At 38.0% G+C, this 25,218-nt stretch overlaps 1 protein-coding gene across 1 annotated transcript in view; it reads left to right on the forward strand.

Moving 5' to 3' along the window:
* PREP (prolyl endopeptidase) overlaps positions 1-25,218 on the forward strand; it is an 89,677-nt gene that overhangs the window by 38,619 nt on the left and 25,840 nt on the right. The window contains exons 8-10 of the mRNA XM_064649865.1: positions 5,513-5,704; positions 10,839-11,036; positions 14,007-14,110. Coding sequence (XP_064505935.1) covers positions 5,513-5,704; positions 10,839-11,036; positions 14,007-14,110 — 494 coding nt within the window. The remainder of the gene's footprint in view (positions 1-5,512; positions 5,705-10,838; positions 11,037-14,006; positions 14,111-25,218) is intronic.

A 25,218-nucleotide genomic window follows, 5' to 3' on the forward strand; every position in this document is an offset into this window, starting at 1 on the left:
TAAACATTTGTGGCTCTGAAGAAGAAAGAGGGGAAAAAAACCCCTGAGTTCTTTCACACGGTTGCCTGGCTCAGACCAAAAGCTTGAGAGCAAGCTGAGTATTGCATGATTTAAAAAGAAGTTAGATTCTGATGTGGAAGTAGATGTCAGAGTGAAGGGCTTTGGTTTGCCATTCAGTTCCCAGAATATGTTATGAATGTACCATGAGGGCCCTGAAACAGTCTCTTTCAATTTGAAGCATGCTGTGTACCATGAGATTATCTGTCTTCTATCGAACGTAAAAACTAGTTTGGATTAGTACTGTGACAAACTCCAAAGTAAATGCCCAGTTTTCAAAATCTTCTCTTGTAGAGAATACTTGAAATTTGGAAGCCTTTGAGTGTGCATATCTTAAATAAGTCTGATAGATCTAACTTGCTTTAGTGAGCCAGTATTCAGCAAAGAAAATAGACAGCTCTCTGATGTGATGAGAAATACAGTGAGAGTGAATTGTGGCCCCGTGACATGCAGCAGTTGAACATTGCCTGTTAAGCTGTATAGGATAAATCTAGGACAGGAAAAGAGAAAATGCAAATGGGAGAATACTAAAAGGAGATGTTACTACTAGCCAAAATTTAAATTACACCATGAGATTTGTGCTGGGGATTTTTTCCCCTGTGATGGAAGGCTTTATGTATCCTATGATTAAGGTTTGCAGAGATGGAATAGACCTCTAGCAACTGAAAGAATTTTTCAGTTAGTAATTGACAACCCAAGTGCAAAAGATGTCTCTCTGCTATAGCAAACTTAACGTGCCTATATATATACACACATGTGTATTATAAATTTTAAGCCTTTTTAAGTATACTATAGGCTATGTAGATTAGTTAATATTGGAAAATGGAATCTCTAAAGGATGCAGAGGATTCTTTAAGAAAATAAAATTTGGTGTTTAAGAGCTGTTTCTTTAGTGAGAAACATAAAAAGCAGAAATTATGAGAAAAAGAGTGGCCTTAATCCACTTTCCTGAGACTGAGAAAAAAATAATAATCCACTAGCAGGGATGACTTGCACAACTGGAGTGGAGCTGGGGCTGTTCAGTCTGGAGAAGAGACAGCTCCAGGGTGACCTAGTTGCGACCTTCCAGTACCTAAAGGGGGCCTGCAAGAGAGATGGAGAGGGACTTTTTACAGGGGCACGTGTGATGGGACAAGGGGGAATGGCCTTAAACTGAAACAGAGCAGGTTTAAATTAGATATTAGGAAGAAATTCCTTACTGTAAGGGTGGTGAAACACTATAATAGGTTGCCTAGAGAGATTGTGGATGCCCCATCCCTGGAGGTGTTCGAGTCCAGGTTGGACGGGGCTTTGAGCCAACTTGATCCGGTAGGTGTCCCTGTCCGTGGTAGGAACGTTGGAACTAGACAACCTTTAAGATCCCTTCCAACCCAAATCACTTTATGATTCTATGAAAATCTAAGAGTTGAAAAATCAGGATCTTTCCTTGAGTAGAAGTTTATCTGCTTAATGCAGGTACCACAATGAAATGTGGTATGGCTTTTTTAGTTAGAAAGCCTTCCTATTGTTATGAGCCAAACCTCTTCATTCATTTTCTGAGCATTCTCAGCACGGACTGATTTCCAGAAAAACTGTCTTGCAAAAAATAAAAATGACAAGTCAGAATGGAATATAAATTTATGGAGATGAACATTTATATCTTCACTTGATAATTTTGACTGCTAGAGTATATGAAAAAAGCCAAATGCCAATGTTTGCCTTTTCAAAACTTTTTTTCACAACATCAGATAGCCCTACTTGATTACTGAGCCCTGTCTCTCCAGCAAGCACAGTCAAGAGGTTATTTGCCATGAATTGATTGTTTGGCCTTTCCATGAAACGTGAAATATGGAAGGAAGTATTGAGAACATTTTGTGAACTGATGATCAGTGACTCTCAGCTGCTTTATCCTTTCTGTCTAAAGACCGTTGGTAACAGACTCTGTGATCATTCATGCTGTTATCAGTTTGTTCACATTAGCTTCTCCTTCTCCTGTAGCTGTCATCATTCACTTACAGACCTGCTTCATCACACAGAGCTCTCAGCAAACCGGTGAATCTTTTACTATGTTCAGAGACCAGTACAAGATTGAGGGCTTATTCTGTGATGCTTACTGATACAATTTCCCTTTTGATCTTCTGTGGATCCAAATTTTTTTTAAAAAAATTCTATCTGTTCACTGACTGTTTCTTTTGTCCTTTGCAGAAGGGCTAGCTCTGTAAGATTATGATTTTCTGTTGTGTGGTATGGCTTTATTGTCCACTGAATAAAGATTATAGGTCTTCTACCTGCAGTTCCTCTTCTACTGCAATTATTTGATGATGGATAACTGGCTGGTATAAGGTATAGAGGCAAAACCATCTGTATATCTGTATGTTTTCAGCAATGTGTTTTAATGTAAGGGCTGGCAGGGGAAGGGATTAGGTTATAGGGGCAGCATACAGTAAACTGTCATTCTTTTCTTATATATAATAAGTCTGTCTCATTGTAACCTTATATGGATTAAACTTCAGTGGTTCAGGTGTTAAGAACAGCCTGGACTACAAATGCCACTTCTCAGTGACTCTCCTCAAAGATTCATGTTCTCATGGGCTGCTGGTTAAACCTGTAAATGTCTTATCAAGATCTAGTTCTTCAATTCCTCCCTCCCCTCCTTTCTTTTAACAAAGAATGAACTGAGTGCCCATCCTTCACCTTGTTTTTTGAGTATTTCTTGAAGTCATAAGTTATAGATATACTGTTCTTTTTGCTACTGAGAGTGCTTGACAGGGTGGCAGAGCCATAGTAGTGAGCTGCATGGGCCTGCCCCTTCTTTATGCTGCCACTGGAATAACCTGGGGATAAATGATGTGTGTCCCCCCATCAGTTTTCAGCCATATTAGTGACCAGTGAACTGGCTGTGTTTGTCACCAGGTTGTTATTCCTAGCCCAAAAGAGAGAGCTAAGCAAGAGAATCTAAGGCAATGCTAGAATATCCCTTTCAGTCACAGCTGCAACTAAGGTCACCTGGAACTGGCCATAAAGAAGCATCCTCTTACGTCTGATATCTGTGTCATTGCAAAGGGTTTCTTCCTCTCCCTGGAAAACTACAGCACATGCTCTGTACAGTAATGGAATTGTCTCTTTCAGCTCCCTGTAGTTGCCTCTTTACTGTCTCTGATCTTAGATTAGGTACTGACTTATTTAACCACTTCAGTGAGACAGTGGTTTAGAGGTAATTCATCTGCAATATTTGTCTTCTAAGGACTATATCACATCCACTTTAATAAGATGAATGCTTTTATTTTTGTATAATAACAACTAAGTGTACCCCTGTAGAACATCAACCCTCTTGCTTTTTTACTAGCTGTTCATTTGAGAGTGGATGAATGACTTGCAAGGCAGCAATGTAAATCCCTAATATCACATTATTGTCCTTTTTCTTCATGGAATCCAAGTCCTGTTGCACTTAAGGAGACTACAACTATTGTGAACATTTAGCATTAAAAAAGTGGGTTTTTTCAACAGTCTGGTGATTCCTTTTTATGAAGTCTTGTTCTTTAGTAGGACGGTTTCATTCTATTAGATACTAAAATACAAATGTTCCAATATTGTTATGGTGTTACACTGCAGTTAGTGTTTTTATTTACTAAAATGTTTGTGCGTGCGACTTGGGATCTTAAAACAGTTTCACTGGTGTTTATTAGAGTTCACTGTAGGTTGGATTTTCTTTGTTTTACTAGGCATCAAAGCAGGTTTTCTCTGTAGAACTCACAGGAACTGGAGTGACTTAGCAGGATTTTTCTTCAAGATCAAATCAAAACTTTGGACCTCACAGCAAAAATCAAGGTTTAACAGGCAATGTATTCATTCAGAGACAGGATACTAAGTTTATATTACAGCAGTATACAAAGTAGAATTTAATTGGCTAATCTATCACTTTGCATGAAGAGACAGGGAAGTTTTTCTTAAACCAAAATGGCAATTAAGAACTTTATGAATGTACCGGGCCTAATTATACTCTGTTATTACATCTAATGAGTTTAAAATGACCTTAGTCATCTCACTGCTTCCTCAATTATTCTTTCCTTTTTTTAAACTTCCAGTAGTTACAGCTCAGCTGTGATCTACTTCCATTATTCTGCTCAGCTTTTAATATTATAAAATAAGCTGAAATGCTTTTTATTGATGCAAACATTGCGTTATAGAGTTTTACAAACAGATTTATAAACAGTTTATTTGTTTATACTTAAAAGCAAAGACCCAACCTTTAGTTTTGGGAAAGAGGCAGAGAGTGCACCAAATGTTATTTTAAGATATAAGTACATATCAACAGGAGTTGATCAATTTAAGATATCATATATCAGTAAGGGTTTTGATTTTTCAGCACAGCTAATTTTTGATACTTATAATAGAAAGTTTGGATGATAGGCTGTGTTGTGGATATAACAAGTATACTGCATATCTTATCTAGTCCTGCTACTTTTCCTTTCTGCTAGCCTTTTGACCTATTACAAAACAATAAAGTGTGAATAAAAAGTAGTGAAGTCTTAAAATCCCAACTACCAGTTGAGTCAATACTATTCACTCTGTATCACAGTCTGAAACTGAGGAAATTCGTGTTTGAGAGAACTCCACTTCTGTTCCTGAGTGTGATATTCTAGAAGGTTGATAAGGAGAATGCAGTTTCATTCTTGAAAAACCCAGATGTTAACATTTTAGCTAACTGTGGTTGTCCTTATAGGTGGTGACAAGCTTCTGCCGAACAGCATTTCAGGAATGTTGTTTCTTGAGTTGAAAGGGAAATTCCTTATGTTGAAGTTTATTGTACTCATTCAAATAGCATAATTTCTATTCTGTGGGAAGTTCTGGGCTTTTAAGAAGAATGGAAAATTTTCCATTCAAAGTTGTTTTTTTTTCCAGAAAGAAAAAAACAACCCAGAAACATTTCTTTATAATTATATAATAATTTTAGAAAAGCTATTTGAAATAAAATGGAGCTTGAAAGCTTAGTGCAGCTTTTGACTCAGCTGTGACTCTTCATTCTAAGAAGTCTGTAGAAGTGGGGACTTGTGAGCTCCATTGACAAGAACCTGATGTGCTCAAAGGCATTGGCTTCACGGCAGTCAGTGTAATATTGAAGCACTTCTGTAGCAAACATCTGAGCTTTCCAACAGCCCCTTAGGAAAGCTGGTAAAACACTAGCCGTAATCCTGTCAGTATTCTGCATGTATTTCCCTAGAAATTCCTCAAAACCAGTTATGTTAACATGTCCATGAACTGGCATTTTTCCACTGCAGCCTATCAATCTGGAGAATTCTTGGGAAGTTCTTAATACTTAGTAGACATTTTGGCCTTTCCATAGCTATACTGCTTCTGGTCACTGCTGTTGTTAAAGAAAGAGCCTACAACAATTGTCAGGAAAGCCTTGCCCTCCGGTGTTAAAATGTTTTGTTTCAGGAGATGAAGAATTTATATTCTATGTTTTATCTTTCAGGAATTCTTCACTGGGTGAAACTGATAGATAACTTTGAGGCTGAGTATGAGTATGTCACCAATGAAGGAACAGTGTTCACTTTCAAGACAAACCGCCATTCTCCAAATTACCAGTTAATCAACATTGACTTCAGTGATCCAGAGGAATCCAAATGGAAAGTTCTCGTCCCTGAACATGAAAAAGATGTTCTAGGTAAGAGTTCAAGTCAAGTTAAAGAATTCCTATTCTGCTTTTTTCAAATTAATTCAGTAATTAGTCTATTGAATGATCTTTTACAGGCCTTCTTAATTTTTTCCTGTGTTTAAACTTTGTATAGGATTCGCAATTAAAAGTTTTCCTGAGATACAAGACATTTAGAATCACAGAATATGCTGAGTTGGAAAGGACCCACAAGGATCATTGAGTCCAATCCTTAGCTCTGCACAGGAGCATCCCCAAGAGTCACACCATGGCCCTGAGAGTATTATCCAAATGCTTCTTGAACTCTGTCAGGCTTGGTAACCACTTCCCTGGGGAGCCTGTTCAAGTACCCAGCTGCTCTCTGGGAGAAGGACCTTTTTCTAATATCCAATCTAAACCTCCCCTGACACAACTTCAGGCTATTCCCTTGTGTCCTGTCACTGGTCACCACAGAGAAGAGATCGGTGCCTGCTCCTCCTCTTCCCCTCATGAGGAAGTTGTAACTGCAATGAGGTCTCCCCTCAGTCTCCTCTTCTCTAGGCTGAACAGACCAAGTGATCTCAGCCATTCCTCATAGGGCTTCCCCTCAAGGCCCTTCGTCATCTTCATTGCCCTCCTTTGGACACTGTCTAATAGCTTAATATCTTTCTTATATCGTGGTGCCCAAAACTGCACACAATATTAAATGTGAAGGCTGCACCAGTGCAGAGCAGAGTAGGACAATCCCCTCCCTCAACCGGCTGGTGATGCTTTGCCTGATGCCCCCCGAGACACAGTTGGCCCTTCTGGCTGCCAGAATCAGTCTCTCTCTCCTTCTCTCTCTCTTACATCCTGTGTGGCCATAGTGAAGTTGCTTCATCTGTCCTTGGTTTAATTCTGTGTTTGTAGGAAATGAGGGGAAAGTATTTTCCTGCTTTATGTCAGTGTAATAAATGTTTACTAGACAGTCAGGGATTACAACAAGAGGGACTTTGTAAGCAGAAAGAAGGAAAAGAGTAAATCTGGCAGTAGTGTAGCACACTTTGAACAGAATTGATCAGAATTTGAGACAGGATTTTTTGTTGTTCCTGGAATAAGAGGAGTAAACAATACTTCAAAAAAAAGCCTCAGGAAAGTTGAAGAGCATGGAGGTCTCTTAAGTGTAAAAGCAAGTTCGAAGCATAAATCTTTGGTTTTGATACAATTAAAAAAAGGTGTATTTTTTAATGCCATTATTTTGCAGAAAGTTCTATGAAAGCTAGAATTAGTTTCAGATAATGCAGAAAAACCTCTTCTGAGCTGTTTTTTGACAGATGCTTAGTGTACATTTATGTAGTTTGTTCTCCATACAGTACAAGGTACAATTCAGTTTATCTGACCAATATTATTTATTCAAAAATACACTCCTTTTTTATTAATAATTTTTTATACAAACTTCTTCATGTTTGCTACTTTTCTAGTGAAGAGTTGCTTTGTAGAATGAGTAGAATTCTCTTTGTGTATATGATTTGATATGCATATTTACAGTAACATCTGTCTTTCCTCACTAAAACAAACCAACAGGCATTCAGCTCTTAAACACTTGAAAGCAAACATAATCTATCATAATCTATAATCTAACATCATCTATCAACATAACCATCAGAGTGACTTTAAGGAGTCTGTTGTGTGTCATTAGTCTTCTACTGTATTTGAATGTGAAGCCAGAGGAGGTAGTCAAACGTCCACTTCTCTCTCTAGCTTTTTGGAGTGGTATATAAAGGAATTGGATTAACTAACAAATGAAAGTGTCTCCATAAGAAGATGAGTTTTAAGTAGATCTTAGTAGATTTGTAGTAGATCTTACAGGAAAGTAAGTTTGAATTGTTCGGTTGCTTCTTTGTGGCGGACAAAGAATTACTGTATCCTTAGCACCAAGGTATGGGAGTTTTCTCACCTTCAGGAAGCTGTAGTCCTGAATAAATAAAAAAAACCCACTCCTTCACTTGATGAAGCCAGTAAGCAAGCCAGTCTCCATGTCATCCTTTTCGAATCATTCTAAGATTTGTTAAGGAAGACATAATTATAGCAATGACAGTTAATAATTCATTGTCTTGAAAACCTTGTAGTCAAGTGAATTTGATTTTGTGTGATCCAGAGATGACAATGTGAACACCTTCTGCAAAAGCTATGACAGCAGTGATTCAAAGGGTAAATGAGTATTGCTACTTATCCAGTTGTACATATGTGTGGGAGTGACTCCTTAACAAGATGTAGTTTAGCTGTATCAGTATTTCTTTATAAACGTTATAGTTAGTGATGCCATAGCTCACAAATATGTTTTACTTGGATATACTGATCCTTGGTTTAAGTTTCCTGCTCTGTTGTGATCTGCCTGGAAGCCGTAGCCTGCTTTATTTCTGTGTGTTAAATTAAATTTCATAAAAGCTGCACTTGCACATACAGAAATAGGTTTATCTACAAATAATAAATTCAGGATTAAGAATTATGAATCCCTGCCAGTGTCCATCAATGGCATAAAGAAATGTTCTACAAAGTATCATAATGCATTCTTTGGAAGATTCTATAGCTAATATAATTTAACCAAGAAATACACATGCCTACAAGGTGGTGTGAATGTCATTTAGTTTCTTCAACTTATTAAGATGGACTTTTTATTATCTTTGACCTTTTTTTTTCAAGAACTGTTTATAAAGGAGATAATTTGGGAAATACTGGGAAAAAACCAAGCACATTCCCGCAAAGGGGTTGTACACACACCTCATTTTACAACTGTCAGCATGAATTTCACACAGAGTTGAGGTAGATCTCTACTCTGTAAGCTGAGGGAAAGAAAGAATGACAGCTATTTTAAAATGAAATTGAAGAAGGCGTCTCGGAACATATTGTAGTGTGATGAGACTCATTTCCTCCCCTTTGGAGTTTGTTTATAAAGAGTTATTTCTCATTTTCAGGGAGTCTAAAATAAAACCATAGGAGACATTCACATCTAGCACTGAACTTATGCTTTAAGTGACCACATAGCTACAAGTAGGTGTGCTGAATTGGTTGAAAGGCAGCTTTGAAACTGTAAATGCAGACTGATCATTATAGACACTGCAACCTAAGACGTAGGATAAACCTGCTGGCTTTAGAAGGTTAAAGGATTAATTTTGAGATCTGTGACAGCCCCCATCTCCCTGCCCCTGCAAAATGCCCAATACTGGTAGAGCAGGGCAACTTGAGAGTAGCAGTTAGTATCCAGCCCTTTACTTGTGACAATGTAAAGAAAAGCAGCATAGATCTCCTGAGTAAGAAGAGCTGAGAAATAAAACAAGTTCATGAACGTGTCATAGATGTGAGTGTGATCTTGAGCAGTTCCTTGAATCTCAATTCACCATTTAACAAGCAGAGGCAGAGCTAGCAATTGCTCCCTGTACCTCACTGTACCTACACATCTGCACACCTAAACTCAGTGCATGTAAAATGCTTCCCTTCCCTCAGCTAGAATGTGCACTCCCAAGTGAAAAATGGTATTTTTCTTCATACCTTTAACCTTCATACCTGCTAGCTAATTCATAAATGGTTAAGAGATAGGGAGGGGAGTTACTGCAACTGAAGTTTATCTTTTGGCACTGTAGTGAAGACAGGAGGGAAAGTCAGAATGAACACCATGAGATCGTTGATCCTGAATGACAAGAATGCATGGATGTTAGTAATCTTTCATGCTCGTCTCAGCCATCAGGAAGCTTGTGTGCTCAGTTAACCCTATGGTGTTTTTCAGAGTACTCATAGGCTTACACGCTTGGGAGTTTTCTCATTTGGTTCCATGTCCTCATTTTTTGCTTCCAGCAGATAAGAAAAGACATTGTCCAGTGCTGGTACCTTGCCCATGATTTAGAGTTCCAGTCTGACTTGTCGGGGAAGAAGTTGCACATACATAGTTGAAAGAGAATAAGAATCACCTCCTTACCTAGTCCTACAAACAAAAAAAAATGCCCTCATTACCTTCTCCAGGATGCTTTTTCTTAACTTTTAACCTTGTTTGTCTTTTTTCTTGTTTGTATTTGATTTGTGAGTTAAGGAGAACTTGAAATACTTTTGTTGCGAAGTAGTTTCTTATATGACAGAAATACTGAGTGAGATTGAGAGGTTTCAGTCTTTTTCTTGCTTGCATGAGTAAACAGATTTGTCACTAAGAGTAAAGCCAGCGACACAGGAGACAGGAGTGACTATATTACATGATATATTCTGGGTGAGCCGGAGCTCTGAAGGATACAAAGACAGAGATTGAAGTGAGATGGTCAGTAGGACTACAGAGATTTTTTTTAGAAATTACCAGCCCAGATTTTTTATTGTAATTAAAAAAAATTAGCATGCCGTGAAGAAAAAGTTCACGTATCTCTAGTAACTGCTCTGAGGAACAAACTCAGAATGTGACAGTTCTGCTGTCTTCTGTGAAGCAGAAGCTCTCATTCCTGCGCAGCTGCACAGACAAAGTGGGCAGGTCTGCAGGAGCCCAGGACTGCCAGGAGAGGCATAAAGGCAATGAACCTCTGCAGAGTTATTTGTTTCTGGGTCCTTTTGGTGGATTGTGTTCACTGTGCTGCATCCTCCTCCTCCTATTTTACAGTCTCAAGAATGATGTTTAGCAACATTAGTTCCTTGAATAAGCATGTGGGGTATTTTTAATGGCCTGTTGAGAATATCACTCCAGAGTAGCCCTTTTCTTACACCCAGTAGAGCTTACTTACAAGAATAGCCTCCTGATTACTTAAGCAGTAAAACCAAGACATAGTAACCTTTAGGTTCTATACTTCAATGCAATATAGGATCACGTCTTTTTTCATTAGTTTAGTTTGAGTATAAATCATAATGATTGTTTTGATTTTCATGAATTTCTGTAAGTATTGCTGGAAAAGATAAATGTTTTGCTTGGGGTTTGCATTGAAATATGTGATATTTAAGAGCAATATTGTTCTATAAACATCCCAAATGCATAAGCATATTGATTAGACAATTCTTTATTCCTATGTCTGCATAAATTAGCTTCAAGTGGCATGGTTAGTGCATTTCTAGAGAATGTCAGACTTGATTTTGGGTTCACTTTTTTGTTTCAGAAGGCAGGTGACTTACAAAGATTTAAGAGTTCTGATTGTTTGCTTTCTTACATTTTTTTATTGTGCAGAATGGGTTGATTGTGTGAGATCAAATTTCCTAGTTTTGTGCTATCTGCACGACGTGAAGAATATCCTGCAACTTCATGACCTCGCCACTGGTGCACATCTCAAGACTTTCCCCCTAGAGGTTGGCAGTATTGTGGGATATAGTGGCCGAAAGAAGGACACTGAAATATTCTATCAGTTTACTTCCTTTTTGTCTCCAGGTAAGACTTTTTTCCTTCATATTGTTGTTCTTTTTCCTGTGAACAACATCTGTCTCTTTTTCTGTTGTTTAGTTGTTATTTGGTATGTTTAAGATGCAGATAAAACTGCTTCACCCTTCCCCATGTAGTAAGCAGTGGTTGTGCGTTTCAAAACATACCAGTCCTTCATCCATCAAGCCTAAATAATATGCCTACTAGTATTTTAGAGGCCTGCGTTAAGAAATTAGTCAAGACAGACTTGTAGTGGAGATGAAATTGTAGCATTCTCACAACTCTTGCTTCATACAGCAAAATATAAGTTGACAAATGCTGTTGAAGACGATTGTTAATGTATTTAATGTGATTTTTATCAAAATTTTAAAGAACATTAATAAAAGTCACAGAAATTCTTCCTCTGAAAGTTTAGTGATTCATTTATGCATAGCTCATTAGAACAACCTTACTATGTGTCCTTACAGCACTTGCTGTTGTTGGATTGCTGTAGAAATCTTTCTTCTACAATCCTGCAAAGCTGGAGATGTCCAAAGCATTATGTAATGCATATGTGGCACACCAATAAATATTCTAGAATTCTGCATAGGAAGGGAGTTTCTACACTATAGTCTAGCTAGTATATGATAAGAAAATGTGTTTGCTGTTTGCTCTTTTTAATTCCTCTTCTTCAATAGCTAATAAAAGACAGGATTCAAATATGGAGGGGAGGATATAGGCTTCAGGATCTTTATCTTCTTCCAAGGTTGGGAATCATAAGATGATCAAAAATGTTCTTATAGTATCTGACATATATTTTTGCTCTGTTTCAGTTAGAGCACAGCAACATTACATTTCAAAATGGCCATATTGCAGTTTTGATAGGTTTGCTGGTTTTGCTAGAAAGGATCATGTGAAATTATCAAAATTATCTTTCTTAGCAGATAAGAAGTGTGATTAATTTCCTGTTATCTTACTGTTTACATAACCAGGAATAAGATACCTTATGTTTTCAGTTCGTCTTTTAAACAACATTCAGATCATTGCAGCTGGATAGTAGCTTGACACTCTTGCATTTACTTCTGACTTCATCCAGCTTGATGGTGCAGATAGTTCACTTGCTCATGTCCTGCCTCGTGGGCCAGTCTTACAAGCCTCCACTGTTCATTTCAGCTGAGCCAGTAGAGTCTCTGTGGCTGCTAAACGCGTAGGGGAAGAGCCTGGAGATCTGTTTGAGCCCATGGCTTGCCAACCAGTCAGCAATGGCTGCTCTCACTGCCTGCTGGTTGCTTAGGCAGAATTTTTTTCTCCTTTTGATTCATTTGCTTAGCATCTACAAAGAATTCGCCATGGCATAGCTCTGTTAACTGGGGCAGAGTGACCTGGAACCTAGAATTAAAATGGAAGGTAAGAAATGGAGGCAGACTGTATGGGAATAAGGAACGGGTGAGGAAAGCAGAGCAGAGAGGTAATTTTTAGGAAGGTGTATGGATATTTTTTAATTTGCATACAACCTCCATTCACCCAATCATTGGAATAGTCTGACAAAGGGTATGGGGCTGATCCTTGATTAACCTAGATCTTTCTACTTTACTGTTAGAAATCAATACAATTTGCACTTGTACTATTTTTTTTCTAATGAGAAACAAATTAACATACTGGTGTTTAATACTTACAAAAAATTAATAGTAAACATATATATGAAATAATGAATAAAGCGGTTCTAAAACCTTAGATGTTGATACCATAAAAATAATTTTCGTTATTCCCTGAAAAATATCGTTATCCCTGCTGTCCACTCCAATCAGACATTTAGGTGACCACTCTGGTATTTTTATTTATTTAGAACACCGAAAAAGAATTCAGGCCCCAATATTACAATGTTTCTTGATATAACTGCTGTGACACTAAAAATAGAAGAAAAGATTCAGTACCAGGGGCTGAATTGCATGTTACTGTAGCATTAGGCTGATTGGCTCCTGAAATGCAGTCTGTGACTGTGCTTATACTTCATCATGTGGTTTACTAAGATGCAGCTCTTCTGCCTGCTCTGTGTGTAATATTTGCCAGTACATTATCCAGCTTGGGCAGCTGCATTTGTGTCAGTTGGCTGCTCTGCCTGTTACTGCCTCCAGTGCTTTACATTGCTCTTTCACATCGTTTTCTGGATCCTAATCTTTAAGGGAAACACTGCTTTAATGCTTGTTTGCATCTGTCACCCTGATTAGGTTTGCTAGTCATTTTGTGATAAATGAAGAAAAAAAAAATCCCAGCAGATTAGGGTAGTCCTACTTTTAGTCCCCTATTAATTCACCATTATGGAAAAAGCCTTTATCAGTTATTAGAAATGTTGATTTATATCTGTATTCTTTGCCAATCTGTAACTTCCTGATCTTCCAGAGTCTATAAAAGCAATTTAATGAGGCAATTCCCTTGTATCAGATATGTTTCCTCATCATTTCATGTTTCAGTATAAATTTTTATAACTGTAACCTCTGTATTAATTACATCTGGTTTCCTGAAAGTATCTAAAATGTACACAATACAATATGGCATTATTTCAGTCAAGTCCTGTCCACATTGGTTAGTTTTATTACCTTAAGGATCCTAGTAGAATACTTGTTGCCTTAACTTTTAGTGTTATTTTCCCTAATATATGTTTCTAATTTTGCAGGGACCAGCTTGCTGTAAAGGAGAAAAACATAGAATAATTAACAATCAAGTTTGTTTATGGATCATATGTATCTCTAGTGTAGCCATGAATATTAGGGTTTTGTAGTATGTTAGCCAGTGTGCAAACATGATAGTCGCACTGTATGGCACATACTCAAATGTGTTAAATTATATAATAAATGAAAAAATGTCAGAAGCTACTGTTTTTCACCCTGCCAAGTTACCTTCACCATTCATTCATTACTGCATCACAGTGTGTAAACTGGCATCCTTTTAATGGTGGATATATACTAAATTGATAAACTTGCACTGTATTTTGTATTTTAGGTATTATATATCACTGTGATCTGACCAAAGAGGAACTGGAGCCAAGAGTTTTCCGAGAGGTGACAGTGAAAGGATTTGATCCTTCGGTTTATCAGACAGTTCAGGTAATAAACATGAACCCTGCTGTCTTGCTCTAATCACTTATGCAAGAGTTTAAATTTTTGCTTGGCTGTGAATGAGAGGGCTTTGATTAGCTCCTGAATTCAGGTCTATGTGCATGCTGAAGGAATCCCACCAAGTCTTGATAGAGAAACTGAAAGATGCCACTGCAAGTAACCAGAGCAGACTCAGTACTCCCATCATCTTATATTAGGAGGCAATATGTTCTTTAATTTTTTTTTGCGTGTTACAGTATTCTTTTCATGTTTATGTATCTCTTCCATCAGGACAACTTTATATGGCTCCCATAGGCAAGTGATAGGACAAGATTTAAAAAGCAGTGGAAAAATAGAGGAAACTTGGAATAACCTGTTGTCTTCCCAGCACTTCCACAGTATTCCGTGGCCCATCGTGGGAAGTGACAACAATAGATAAAACACTTCAGTCTTCACCACTCTTGTATGAAAATAGTGATAATTTTTGCCACAAGTTCATGCTGTGGATCGCTATTAAGACCTCAAGAAGAAACTGAGAAGAAAGAAGGAAATGCATTGATTCATTTTTAACTTGTATCAAATATAAAATCTGCCATAGAACTATGAAAGGTCTTACTAGGACAGAAAGTAGGAAAATATCTAGTGATGTGAACAAAAACCAAATTCATTCATGTTATGTAAGAATTTCCCATTCTGTTCACCTTGCCAAGGAGTGCCATAGCATTGTCTTCATTAATGCATCAGTGCAGTTAGACATGGAGCAACTCACTTTGGTTATCCTAAGAACAGGATTAGACCCTTTGTTTACAGTGCTGGGAGGACTAGAACAAGGAGCAAAAGATGAAAGGAGTTTAAAATACATACATATATGTAATTATAATTTCTAATATAAAACTCCATGAAGCAGTTATTATAAAGGTCTAAGAATTTTTAGTGTTATTCAGGAAGAATTTCTTTATGGAAAGGATTGTCAAGCATTGGAACAGGCTGCCCAGGGAGGTGATAGAGTTCAGCATTCCTGGAAGTGTTCAAGAAACAACTGGATGTGGCACTTAGTGCTATGGTCTAATTGACAAGGTGATGATCAGTCAAAGGCTGGACTTGATGACCTTTTAAGATCATGGAGTCCAACCATAAACCTAATATTGCCAACTCCATCACTAAATCGTGCCCCTAAGTGCCACATCTGCATGTCTTTTAAAAGCCTCCAGGGATGGTGACTCAACCAAAATAATTAGGGATCTAGAAAAACAGTCATTATATTGTGATGCTTAGCATATTTAATATCTACAATTTATAGAAAAAATATTGGAAGGTGGATTCATTATTTTCTATGTAGGATTTTTCATCTGAAGAGTAAGAGTAGAACAGAAGCTTTTTCTTCTATAGACAAAGGTATAACAGGATCTAGTGCCAAAAGTGGAATTTAAATAAACTTAGCCTGGAAAAAAGTGAAATTACGTAGAAGATGAGCAACAGTGTGACAGCACGGCTTGGAGTCTTTGAAAGGAGATTAGATATTTTTCTTAATATCTTATTTTTAATTTTACCTCTGGCACATGCACAGGGCAGGTTCTCGAAAAACATAAAGACAGTAGTGTGTGTGCATAAGGTGGTTGTAAACAACCCCATCTGTTTGTCTCTGCATCTCCAGACAGAAATAACAGTGTGGTAGAGGACAGTTTGCTGGAAGTGTTCTTACAGAAAATGTGTTTTTACTGCTTCACTTAAATTCATTAATGGACTTTGCAGGATAACTTCAGGGCATAGTAAGCTGAATAAAAGAAAGAAAACTGCATTCTCTTTAGGAAAGAACTTGCTGCAATTATAATACTGCCATCAAACCCAGAAGTATAATAATGGAACACAAATACCCATGTAATTAGAAAGGATATAGAAGATGTTGCTGTGAATTAGAAATAATGTATTTTTCTAGTAAATATAATTTTATAAAATAAATGTCCGGAAAAACAAAATCTCGTTTTATATTTAAATCAATTACATGCTAAATTAAGGTAAAGTAGAGCAGTAATACAAATAATTCAAGGAGGAAGCATGTTGTTGCTATGGCCTTGTAACCTTCAGTTTGCAAAGCACTGGCAGAGCTTCAACGCTAGGCTGTAATAGCGTGGAAGTCAGTATCACTGATTCTGGTTTTCTCCTTAGTTACTTCTGCTCAGTTCCAGCTCTAGGGAAATGTGACCTGTGTAGTTACACTGGGATCAGTGCTTCTAAGGAGTACTCTTGGCTCACCAATCATCCAGTTTTGCCTTTTACCAACCAATTATCTCGATATGGCAACATCTTGGAAATTAGTTTCTGATAGCTTTCATTCAAATACATGGAAAAATCTCAGCTGAACTGTGAAAAAGACTATTTGTAAGAGTCAGGACTGAGACTGCATGGTCACTGCTGTGGTAACTCAGCCTGTCAGTGCTACACACTTCAGCCAGACTCCAGTCCTCATTTCCATTTGTGGAGTCCTACTTAGAGCCTTGATGGTTCTTCTGCTTGGAGGAGGGAAGGGGAGATGGAAGCTTATCAAAGCAGTGTATAAATGGCTATCAGCCTAGATGAAACCTTTGCACAGCCATTCCAAAACCTGGGCAACATTGCAGGGAATTGTGACAGAACCTCAAAATTAAGAATGCAAGAAGTATACTGAGAGTAGGCAAAAACTGATGACTATAGGAGAATGAACAGTGCTGCAGAATTTATTGAATAGTTTTAATTTCTGTCAGAATTACTAAGTAGTAAAGAAAAATGTTGCTGAATCTGTCCTGATCCGTGTCCTTAATGAAAGGCATGTCTCCTGCCAAGGTTCTTCCTTTATTCTCATATACCTGAAGAAATACCTACTAATACTAGCAATCTTCCTAGCTTTGCTATGTAACATGCACGGAACTATAATGAGTTGTTGTTCTTTAGCAGTCTTTGAATATAACTGAGTCAAGATTTGAACTGAAATGTAAGGTGTCATGTATATGAAACCTGAATTAATGGCAGTTGGAAAATGCCACAATGCCTGTCTTTTGCTCTTTCAAAGATTTATTACACAGATGTTGTACAGTGCAGGGGTGGACCAGTGATAAAGATTACTACACTAAGAAAATTTGTGGTAGAGCAGCTGCAGTGTTGTACCTAAGTTTAAGATCTTACACTTTGACAGCCCAAAGGAAGAACAAATTACCCACCTTACCTTGCACTGAAGGGAGAGCTGTTTCAATATACTTGACACACCAGGGTAAGAGCATGCCTGTAAGTTGTTGGCTCTATATGACTCCCTGCAAGTACATAGTCTAACTTACTGTGCCGTAGCTTGTACATATGCCCTTACCTTGAAAGACTCTATGACCTTCATGAAAAAGTCAAACTGATTAAAATGCTTGCCACACATCAAAAATTTATCCTGGCTAGTCTTGTTGAATGATACATTAAGTTGCATTAATAACTTTTCTGCTGCCAAGCACTTCTTGAAATTTGTTTTTACTTCCCTGCTTACTTCCATCTATCACAATGACAGACTTTTTCAGGAAATAGCCTGGGGTGGGTTTTACAGAAGGAAGAAATACTTTTGCAAGGACTTAAAAACAGCACTTGCTCTAAGGTGTTTACTGCATTAATAACTCAACTGTTGTTTTAAATAAAAAGCCTTTATTTTATCCTTACAAAGTTGCCAACTAAGTTCTTATATGCCTCTCCATATTAGCACCTCACAGTGACACTTAATCATGGATAAAGAGTCTTCTGGTCTGGCTCACAGCTCACCTACTTCTAGGCTGATATGTAGGCTTATAAGTGTTAAAATTGCAACAACAAAATTGTTGTTTGGCTCCTTTTGCCATTCTTTGAATACCTTCTAGTACTGTGCTTAAAATAGTTTGAGACGAACCAAAAATAGATGTTGCTATTGACAGATGCACTTTGGATTAGCTCTTGCAGAAGAAAGATGGAATTTAATAATGCAACTTGCTTTTACAACTTAGTTTGATTTAAAAGCAGCTGCCATTTAGATATCGTTGCAGAAATGAAAGAAGGTCAAGTCTTTAAAAGGATATTTCTCATCTTGGGGCTGGGATGAATTTCTTCTGATTTCTTTTGCAGGAAGTTTTCTAGGTGAAGTAATTTTCCTGAGTTTGTTTTCTTTTTCAGTCTTTCACTCCCATCTTCAAGCCCTTACAGCACTGATTTCAAGTTGTGAGGCATTGATAGGGAAAATTTGTCTATAGTCATTCTCATTCCAAGCGGAACTTTACACTGTATAGTTTGGCACGGTGATTATTCTCTGCTTCAGGAAAATACAATACTGAGAGAAGATGAGTCAGACTTGGGGTTGATTGGCAGAGCTGTGGGAGAAACTTGTGTACAGCACCTGCCCATGCTATTCCTGGATCTTACCATTACCAGTGGTGTCATTCCATGAGCATTAGATTCCCTCATTAGTATAAAAAATAACAGAGAGAAGCAGAGGAAAGCAGTGTCCTCTGAAAACTGTACTAAGCTCAACCTGCTAAGCAGTGCAAGAGCTGATGATATAATCAGCTCTCATTTTTTTGGTATGGTTATAGAGATGGTCTTAATGTTGTTTCTTTCCCTTATGCACAAATATATCATAGAATTAAAGAATGGTTTGAGTTGGAAGGGACTTCAAAGATCACCTAGTTCCAACCCTGCTGCCATGGGCAGAGACATCTTCCACTAGACCAAGTTACTTAAAGCCCCATCCAGCCTGGCCTTGAACAGTTCCAGGGATGGCACATCCACAGCTTCTCTGGGGCAACCTGTTGCAGTGCCTCACCACCCTCACAGTAAAGAATTTCTTCCTAATATCTAATTTAAACCCACCCTCTTTCAGTTTAAAGCCATTTCACCTTGTTCTATTACAACATGCCCTTGTAAAAGGTACCTCTGCAGCTCTCTTACAGACCCTCTTTAGCTACTGGAAGGCCACAGTTAGGTCACCCCAGAGCCCTCTCTTCTCCAGGCTGAACAATCCCAGCTCTCTTTGCCTGTCTTCATAGAAGAGGAGCTCCAGCCCTCTGATCATCTTCATGTCTCTCCTCTGGACCCACTGCAAGAGGTCTGTGTCCTGCATATGGTGGGGGCCCCAGAGCTGAGTGCAGCACTCCAGGTGGGGCGTCACCAGTGGTGACCTGCTGGCCATGCTTCTTTTGATGCAGCCCAGGACACAATTGGCTTTCTGAGCTGCGAGTGCATATTGCTGGGTCATGTTGACCTTCTTGTCAACCAAGACCCTCAAGTCTTTCTCCTCAGGGCTGCTCTCAGTTCATTCTCCACCCAGCCCATATTTGTGCTTGGCGTTTTCCTGACCTATGTGCAGGACCTTTCACTTGGCCATGTTGAACTTCCTGTCATGGTCCCACTGAGTGGCATCCCTTCCCTCCAGCACGTCAAGTGCACCACACGGCTTGGTGTCATAGGCAAACTTGCTGAGAGTGCACTCAATCCCACTGACTGTGTTGCTGACAAAGATGTTATGCAGCGCCGACCCAAATGCCAACACCTGAGAAATTCCACTCATCACTGCTCTCCACTTGGACATCAAACTGTTGACCATAACTCTGAGTGTGACTATCTATATGGATAGTCACTGGAAGTTGGAGAAACATTCAGTAGCTTTGAATTTCTCTGTTGAGAGAAAGCATTCTCATACCAGAGAATAAAGGCATGTACTTTTTACATGGATTCTCAGCAGAGACAAATAATTCTCCCCTTTTCTTCAGAAGAGTAAGTTATTTTGGCATCATTTTCATCCCTCTCCTAAGAGTCCATCACAAGCAAAAAGGGATTGATTTTTGAAGAGTTGGACTTACTTTCTTCTAACAGTATTTGAGGTTTGAATCCTTCCCTGGTCTCATGGGATGGGAGGGTAGAATGAATACTTGAGGAAAACAAGTTGCATATTGTTATTTGTTTCTGGTTTATTCCTTTTGTTTTCTTTGGGATTTCATATTGCAGTAAGGAAGAAAATGAAGAAATATTGGGGGGAGAAAGGAATGTGACAAACACCACAGTTTTAGTGCTCACCACAGTGTGGTAGACACCTGCCCTCTTGCAGGGAGAAAATAAGCTTTGAGCCACTTCTTTCAGAGCTCCCAAGAAGAGGGCTGAAGTCTTCAGCTCTGATCTCACCTAGTGGTTTGGCAGTGACTGTGGTTTTGGCACCAAGGCATCAGTCTGGCTCTGGAGGACCTCAACAAAATGATAGTGACAACTGTGACAGCATTGGCAGTTTGCCTATGTGAATTTAGCATCTTACACCCTTGGCATATGGTTGTTACAAACACCACTTTAATCTGCCATTACCTCTTCTAATTGGAGGTGAGTGAAAAAACACTAACTGAAAATGTAGTGCTCTAGTTTTAAGGCCACATAGTTCTTGAAAGCCAAGAGATTGTATATTAAATATGTTATGAATTTGCAGCCACAGTACACTCCTTTTTAAGGGTCGAAATTGTCAGAATCAAGGAGTTTATGTCTAAAAAAGTATCAAGTAAAAGATTTCTTATGATGACCTTACATGTCCTTGAACTTTGAAATCCATATGCTGTGGAGCAGCAGAGTAGCATTTGTCTCTATACCCATTTAAGTTGATTCTACACTCATATTTGAGCAACTCCATTGAATGCAGTTCAGATATTCCTTAAGTATCTGGAATAGGAACAAGATCTATTTCAAGTAAGAGGGTGAAGGGATAGACTTTGCATTGCTTTCTTCACCAGTCGAGTTCAAATCCTGGTTTAAGGTCTAAATGTCTGGATTTGCTTTGTCCCCTTCTTATATACCACAGGGGATTGATGCACAGTTTAGGAAGTTGGGAGCTTTTGTTTAGCAGAATGCACAATGGAAATGTGGTTTGGGATGGAGGAGTACAAAACTGCTTTTAGGAGAATTAACACAATGCTAGTCCACACAATGTGGAGAGTAATGCTAAAATACTAAAATAATATTCTCTGTGTTCATTTGGATCATCATATAGACTTTGTGATTCACTAGTTCCAAGCTTGTAATAGTACATTGTTTATTTTTTCTGCTAAGTGTGCAAGGAATGGGAGAGCTTCTTAAAATGTAAGATTCTGTAGAACCTTCATGCTCTAGACTTTATAAAAGCATTCGTTTTAAGCCTTTGAGAGAAGCAATTGCTTAGTAGTTTAACTAAAACTCATTATGAAATATTATTCTTGTACCTTGCTCAGTAGAACTCTTGTTTGAACTTGCAGTGATTTGTTTTTCACTTTTCTAGTGAATAGAGATGTTACTTGATTTACTTAACCCAAGCTGCATTCCATGCTCCATTTCCTTGTCAGAATTCCTTAAAACACAAGGCAAAATAGCATGGCCTGGAACATACCTGTAACCATTGAACACAGTGTAGAGAATCCCTTTTTAAACACAGGAGTTTCAAACGAGCTTAAGCAATTGTAGTAGAGCTAAAAGAATTGCCTCCCGTGTCTTAAATAATTGCATTGTTAATTATAAATAAATAGTTTTGATTTTTACAATAAATTACAAAATATATTTTCATCATCAGGAAAATGATTTAAAAACTTGTTCACTTAGACACCTGAAATGAGCATGTGTTGTTGAGCCTTCAGGAATCTCAGTAGGTAGATTCTTTGCCAATATAGAGATACTAAAATGATAATGTTATTGTAGTGAAAATGCTTAGGTTTTGTCCTTTTTCTGAATAAGTCAGTGAAGATTTTCTTCCCTTCTATTTTTCCTCCAGCTTTCATATTCACTCCTGTGATTGAATGCACCTCCAATAATTAAGCATGAACACATTACTGTTTTAATTAACTTTCTTACTCACAAGATAAATAAAAATTCTATTTATTGTTTCTCAGTAGGAATTTACTTTCAACTTTTCTTCTCCCATTTGTATAGGCTTATCAATGTTATTTCTCAAAGGTAGTGAGTATTATTAACTTCATTCTGTAGGAGCAGAAGCATTCAGAATGAAATTTGTCCGTGGCTGCACACTGGTGAGGTGTTGCACAGGGGATATTCTTTGCTGTTCTGATAGCACTGGTTTGCTGATCCTCAGAGTTGAGTCTTCAGGTGTGGTTTGAAAACTTAATCAAGACAGTTATTAAAATCTTACACAAATGGCAGTTCATACAACTTCAGCATCAATAAAAAGCCACCATCTTGATATCTCTAATAGTAATAAATGCTGAAAAAACACTATCTTTTGATCACTATGGTGTTTGTGTGTCTTGTGTAGTGCAGATTGAATGGCCAATACCATCACTGGTGGAGGATCAAACTTCTACAGAAAAACTGCTCTGAAGCTGCTTTGTGGCTGTTTAATTCTTGCTTAGACCAAGTAGTCATAAAAATGGGAAATTTTGGCAGACTAAGGACTGCCTGCATAGTCCTCTGCTGAAAGTAAGAAGTGGTAGCTGCTCCTTTTCTTTTCTTGATCACTTTTTTGAGACTAAATGTCAAATTTTGGCATGCCAGCATTGTTCAGAATGAGAGTGCTCCTTTTCAGTGTGGGAATTTTTCTATCCATCTGCCTACCCGTAACTTTGCCTCATGGAGCCTGGCTGGGGGGTTGTTAAATTGTGCTGATAATGCTTCATTGAGGACAGATTGCTCTGGGACAAAAATTGTTGCTTTTATTCACACAGCTGGCAAAAGGTCATTAGATGATTGCAGTTGTCAGTCATCACTAGTGTGGGCCAGCATTTGAGCCACTGATCTAGCAGGGAGACACATTGAATTCCTTTACCAGGTCACCAAGATAACCACTTTTCTGGTTATATTTTTCAGTACTGTGCTAGCAGTGTCATGTAAGTCTGTTTAATAGTCATTGGGTTTCTGAAGAAGGGAATTTACATTTAGTAAGAGTTAATTACACAGGTATGTATCTGTCTCTGCCAGAGAATGGTTTTTAAATTCAAACAGATTTCCAGAATAATAGTAATTATAGTCATTTATTTCTTAGTGAAGCTTATATTACTTGAGAATAAAATATTGTGCACTCTGTTAATAAGTATTTACCCATTCTGTAATATATATGGGCAAGTTTTAAAACTATTTTCTTTCATTTTAACATGTAAATGTTTAATATATAAATATTTAAACCATTTTCTGAAATTTAACTAATACAGATTCATAATTCAAGTGGTGAATTTTTGAATGTATCTCTGTTCTCACCAGCTGCTCCTGTAGTTTTTATTACATATGTAAACTCCCTGGATGTCCTTCATGTTCCTCGAATAGTCGTGGTTTTGCGAAAGGCAAAAGGCAGTGAGAATGGAGACACTTGTTCTCTTTCAGAGTCTGTCTTCTCCACTTCTGGTTTTGAAGCTTCTCTTCTTGATATCATATAAAAACTGTATAAAAACAATCTCAAAGCTCAGTTGGAGCATGCTGATCTGTCCTGGGCATTGTGACAGGCCACTTCTGCCTGTACCATTCATGACTGGTTCTTCGTCTGCCTTATTCTTAAAAGCCTTCAGACTCCCTAGGCAATCTGTCCCAGGTTCTCACTGAATTTACTGTTAAAAAGCTTTTGGAGGGAGCAGGGTATATGCCACAAGGTCTCACCTAAACTCCCTTGTTGCAGCTGAAATGCACTACTTTGTGTCCCTCACTGACGTGGAAGACAAGTAGTTCTCTTCTAGTTACAGCAAGCTTCTGCGTATTTAGAGACTGTCACCATGTGTCCCTCAATTTTATTTTCCTTTAGACTAATACCAGACCAAACAAAAGAAAAATCTGCACTCTGTTGGGTTTTTCTAGTGGATTCTACTTCCTGGGCCTCCTGTCACGCTTCTTTCTCCTCCCTGGAATCTGTTTAGATGCTCATACACACATATGGTGTGCCATGGTTTCGACTAAACACAACATTCTGTCTGAGGCTTTGCAAATGTTGAATGCAGCAGAAGGGGTTATTTCATATGTCTTGTGGCTGAGACTGCTTTATATGTCTCCACGTAGAGTTTGCCTTTTCTCTAATGATTCCCTGTTTGTTCAAGTTCAGTTTGGCGTGCACTGCAATTCCAAAATACTTTTCTAAATTACTTTTTAGTCAGTTGTTTGCTATCGTGTATGTGATTGCACCTGTCAGAGTACAGTATGTTACATTTCTGGCCTTGCTGGATTGAGTTTTACCTTTTCAGGTAGTTTTGTCTTCTGTTTGTTACTCTTTCAAAAAAGCACTCCCTCTTTTCTGCAGTGTCTCAATGTTTCCTGTTAGCAATTAAGCTTCACCGCAGCTCCATACTCCATTTAAATACTTTACAGTGAATGCATCTCTCATTCTGAATGGTGTCCCTGTAGGCTACCAGGGGACTGGAGTGCTTTCAGAATAGACATGGCTCTGGCAGAGCTGGGAGGTTTGTGTTTCAGAGCTCCAAGCCTCCAAACACACACAAGTTGATAACTATTTTATGCAGTTATTTATTATGCTTTGCATACAACTGTTACAAAGAGGTTTAAGATAGTAGAGCAGCCTGCAGAGAACAAACTAGAAGGTTGTTGCTCCTTTATTTACTTGCATTATTGCAGCTCTTTGGAGTCTTAGCTGCAGACCACATTCAACAGTGTGCTGGATGGCATAGAAATGAAGACCGTCACAAGGCTCTTCAACCACAGCTTGAAGCAGAACAGAGAGATATATTATGTTTGGAAGATTAATAAAGATTGTTATGCATTAACTACATAAAGGAGATAAAAATAAATTAGAATTGCTAATATTTAAAGATAATTAAAGTGCAGATAAACTTCTGAGATATGTATATCTCAGTGATATTCTGAGTTATAATTATACTCGTAATCACTGCAGCCCAATAAAATTATACTTACTGTCTTCACCCAGGGTCAAAACTACTTGGTGGATTAGGATTTTTGTTGTTGTTAATTAACATTGATCATCATGGTGGAAAACAGATGAATAGAGTTGAGAGTGGAAAACAGCCATTTCAAATGTTGGTGAGATTTTACATAGACATATGTAAGATGAGAGCCTCTGCAAAGTAAATGAGTCTGTGTGGCCACTCCTGGGAGCAGACTCTGCTGTTGAGAGGGAAAAAGGGAAGCAAATTGTAGCATATCTTATAACCTTAAGTTATGACTCTTGCATT

The sequence above is a fragment of the Pseudopipra pipra genome, chromosome 3 (assembly GCF_036250125.1).
Source record: "Pseudopipra pipra isolate bDixPip1 chromosome 3, bDixPip1.hap1, whole genome shotgun sequence".
Classification (NCBI taxonomy): domain Eukaryota; kingdom Metazoa; phylum Chordata; class Aves; order Passeriformes; family Pipridae; genus Pseudopipra; species Pseudopipra pipra.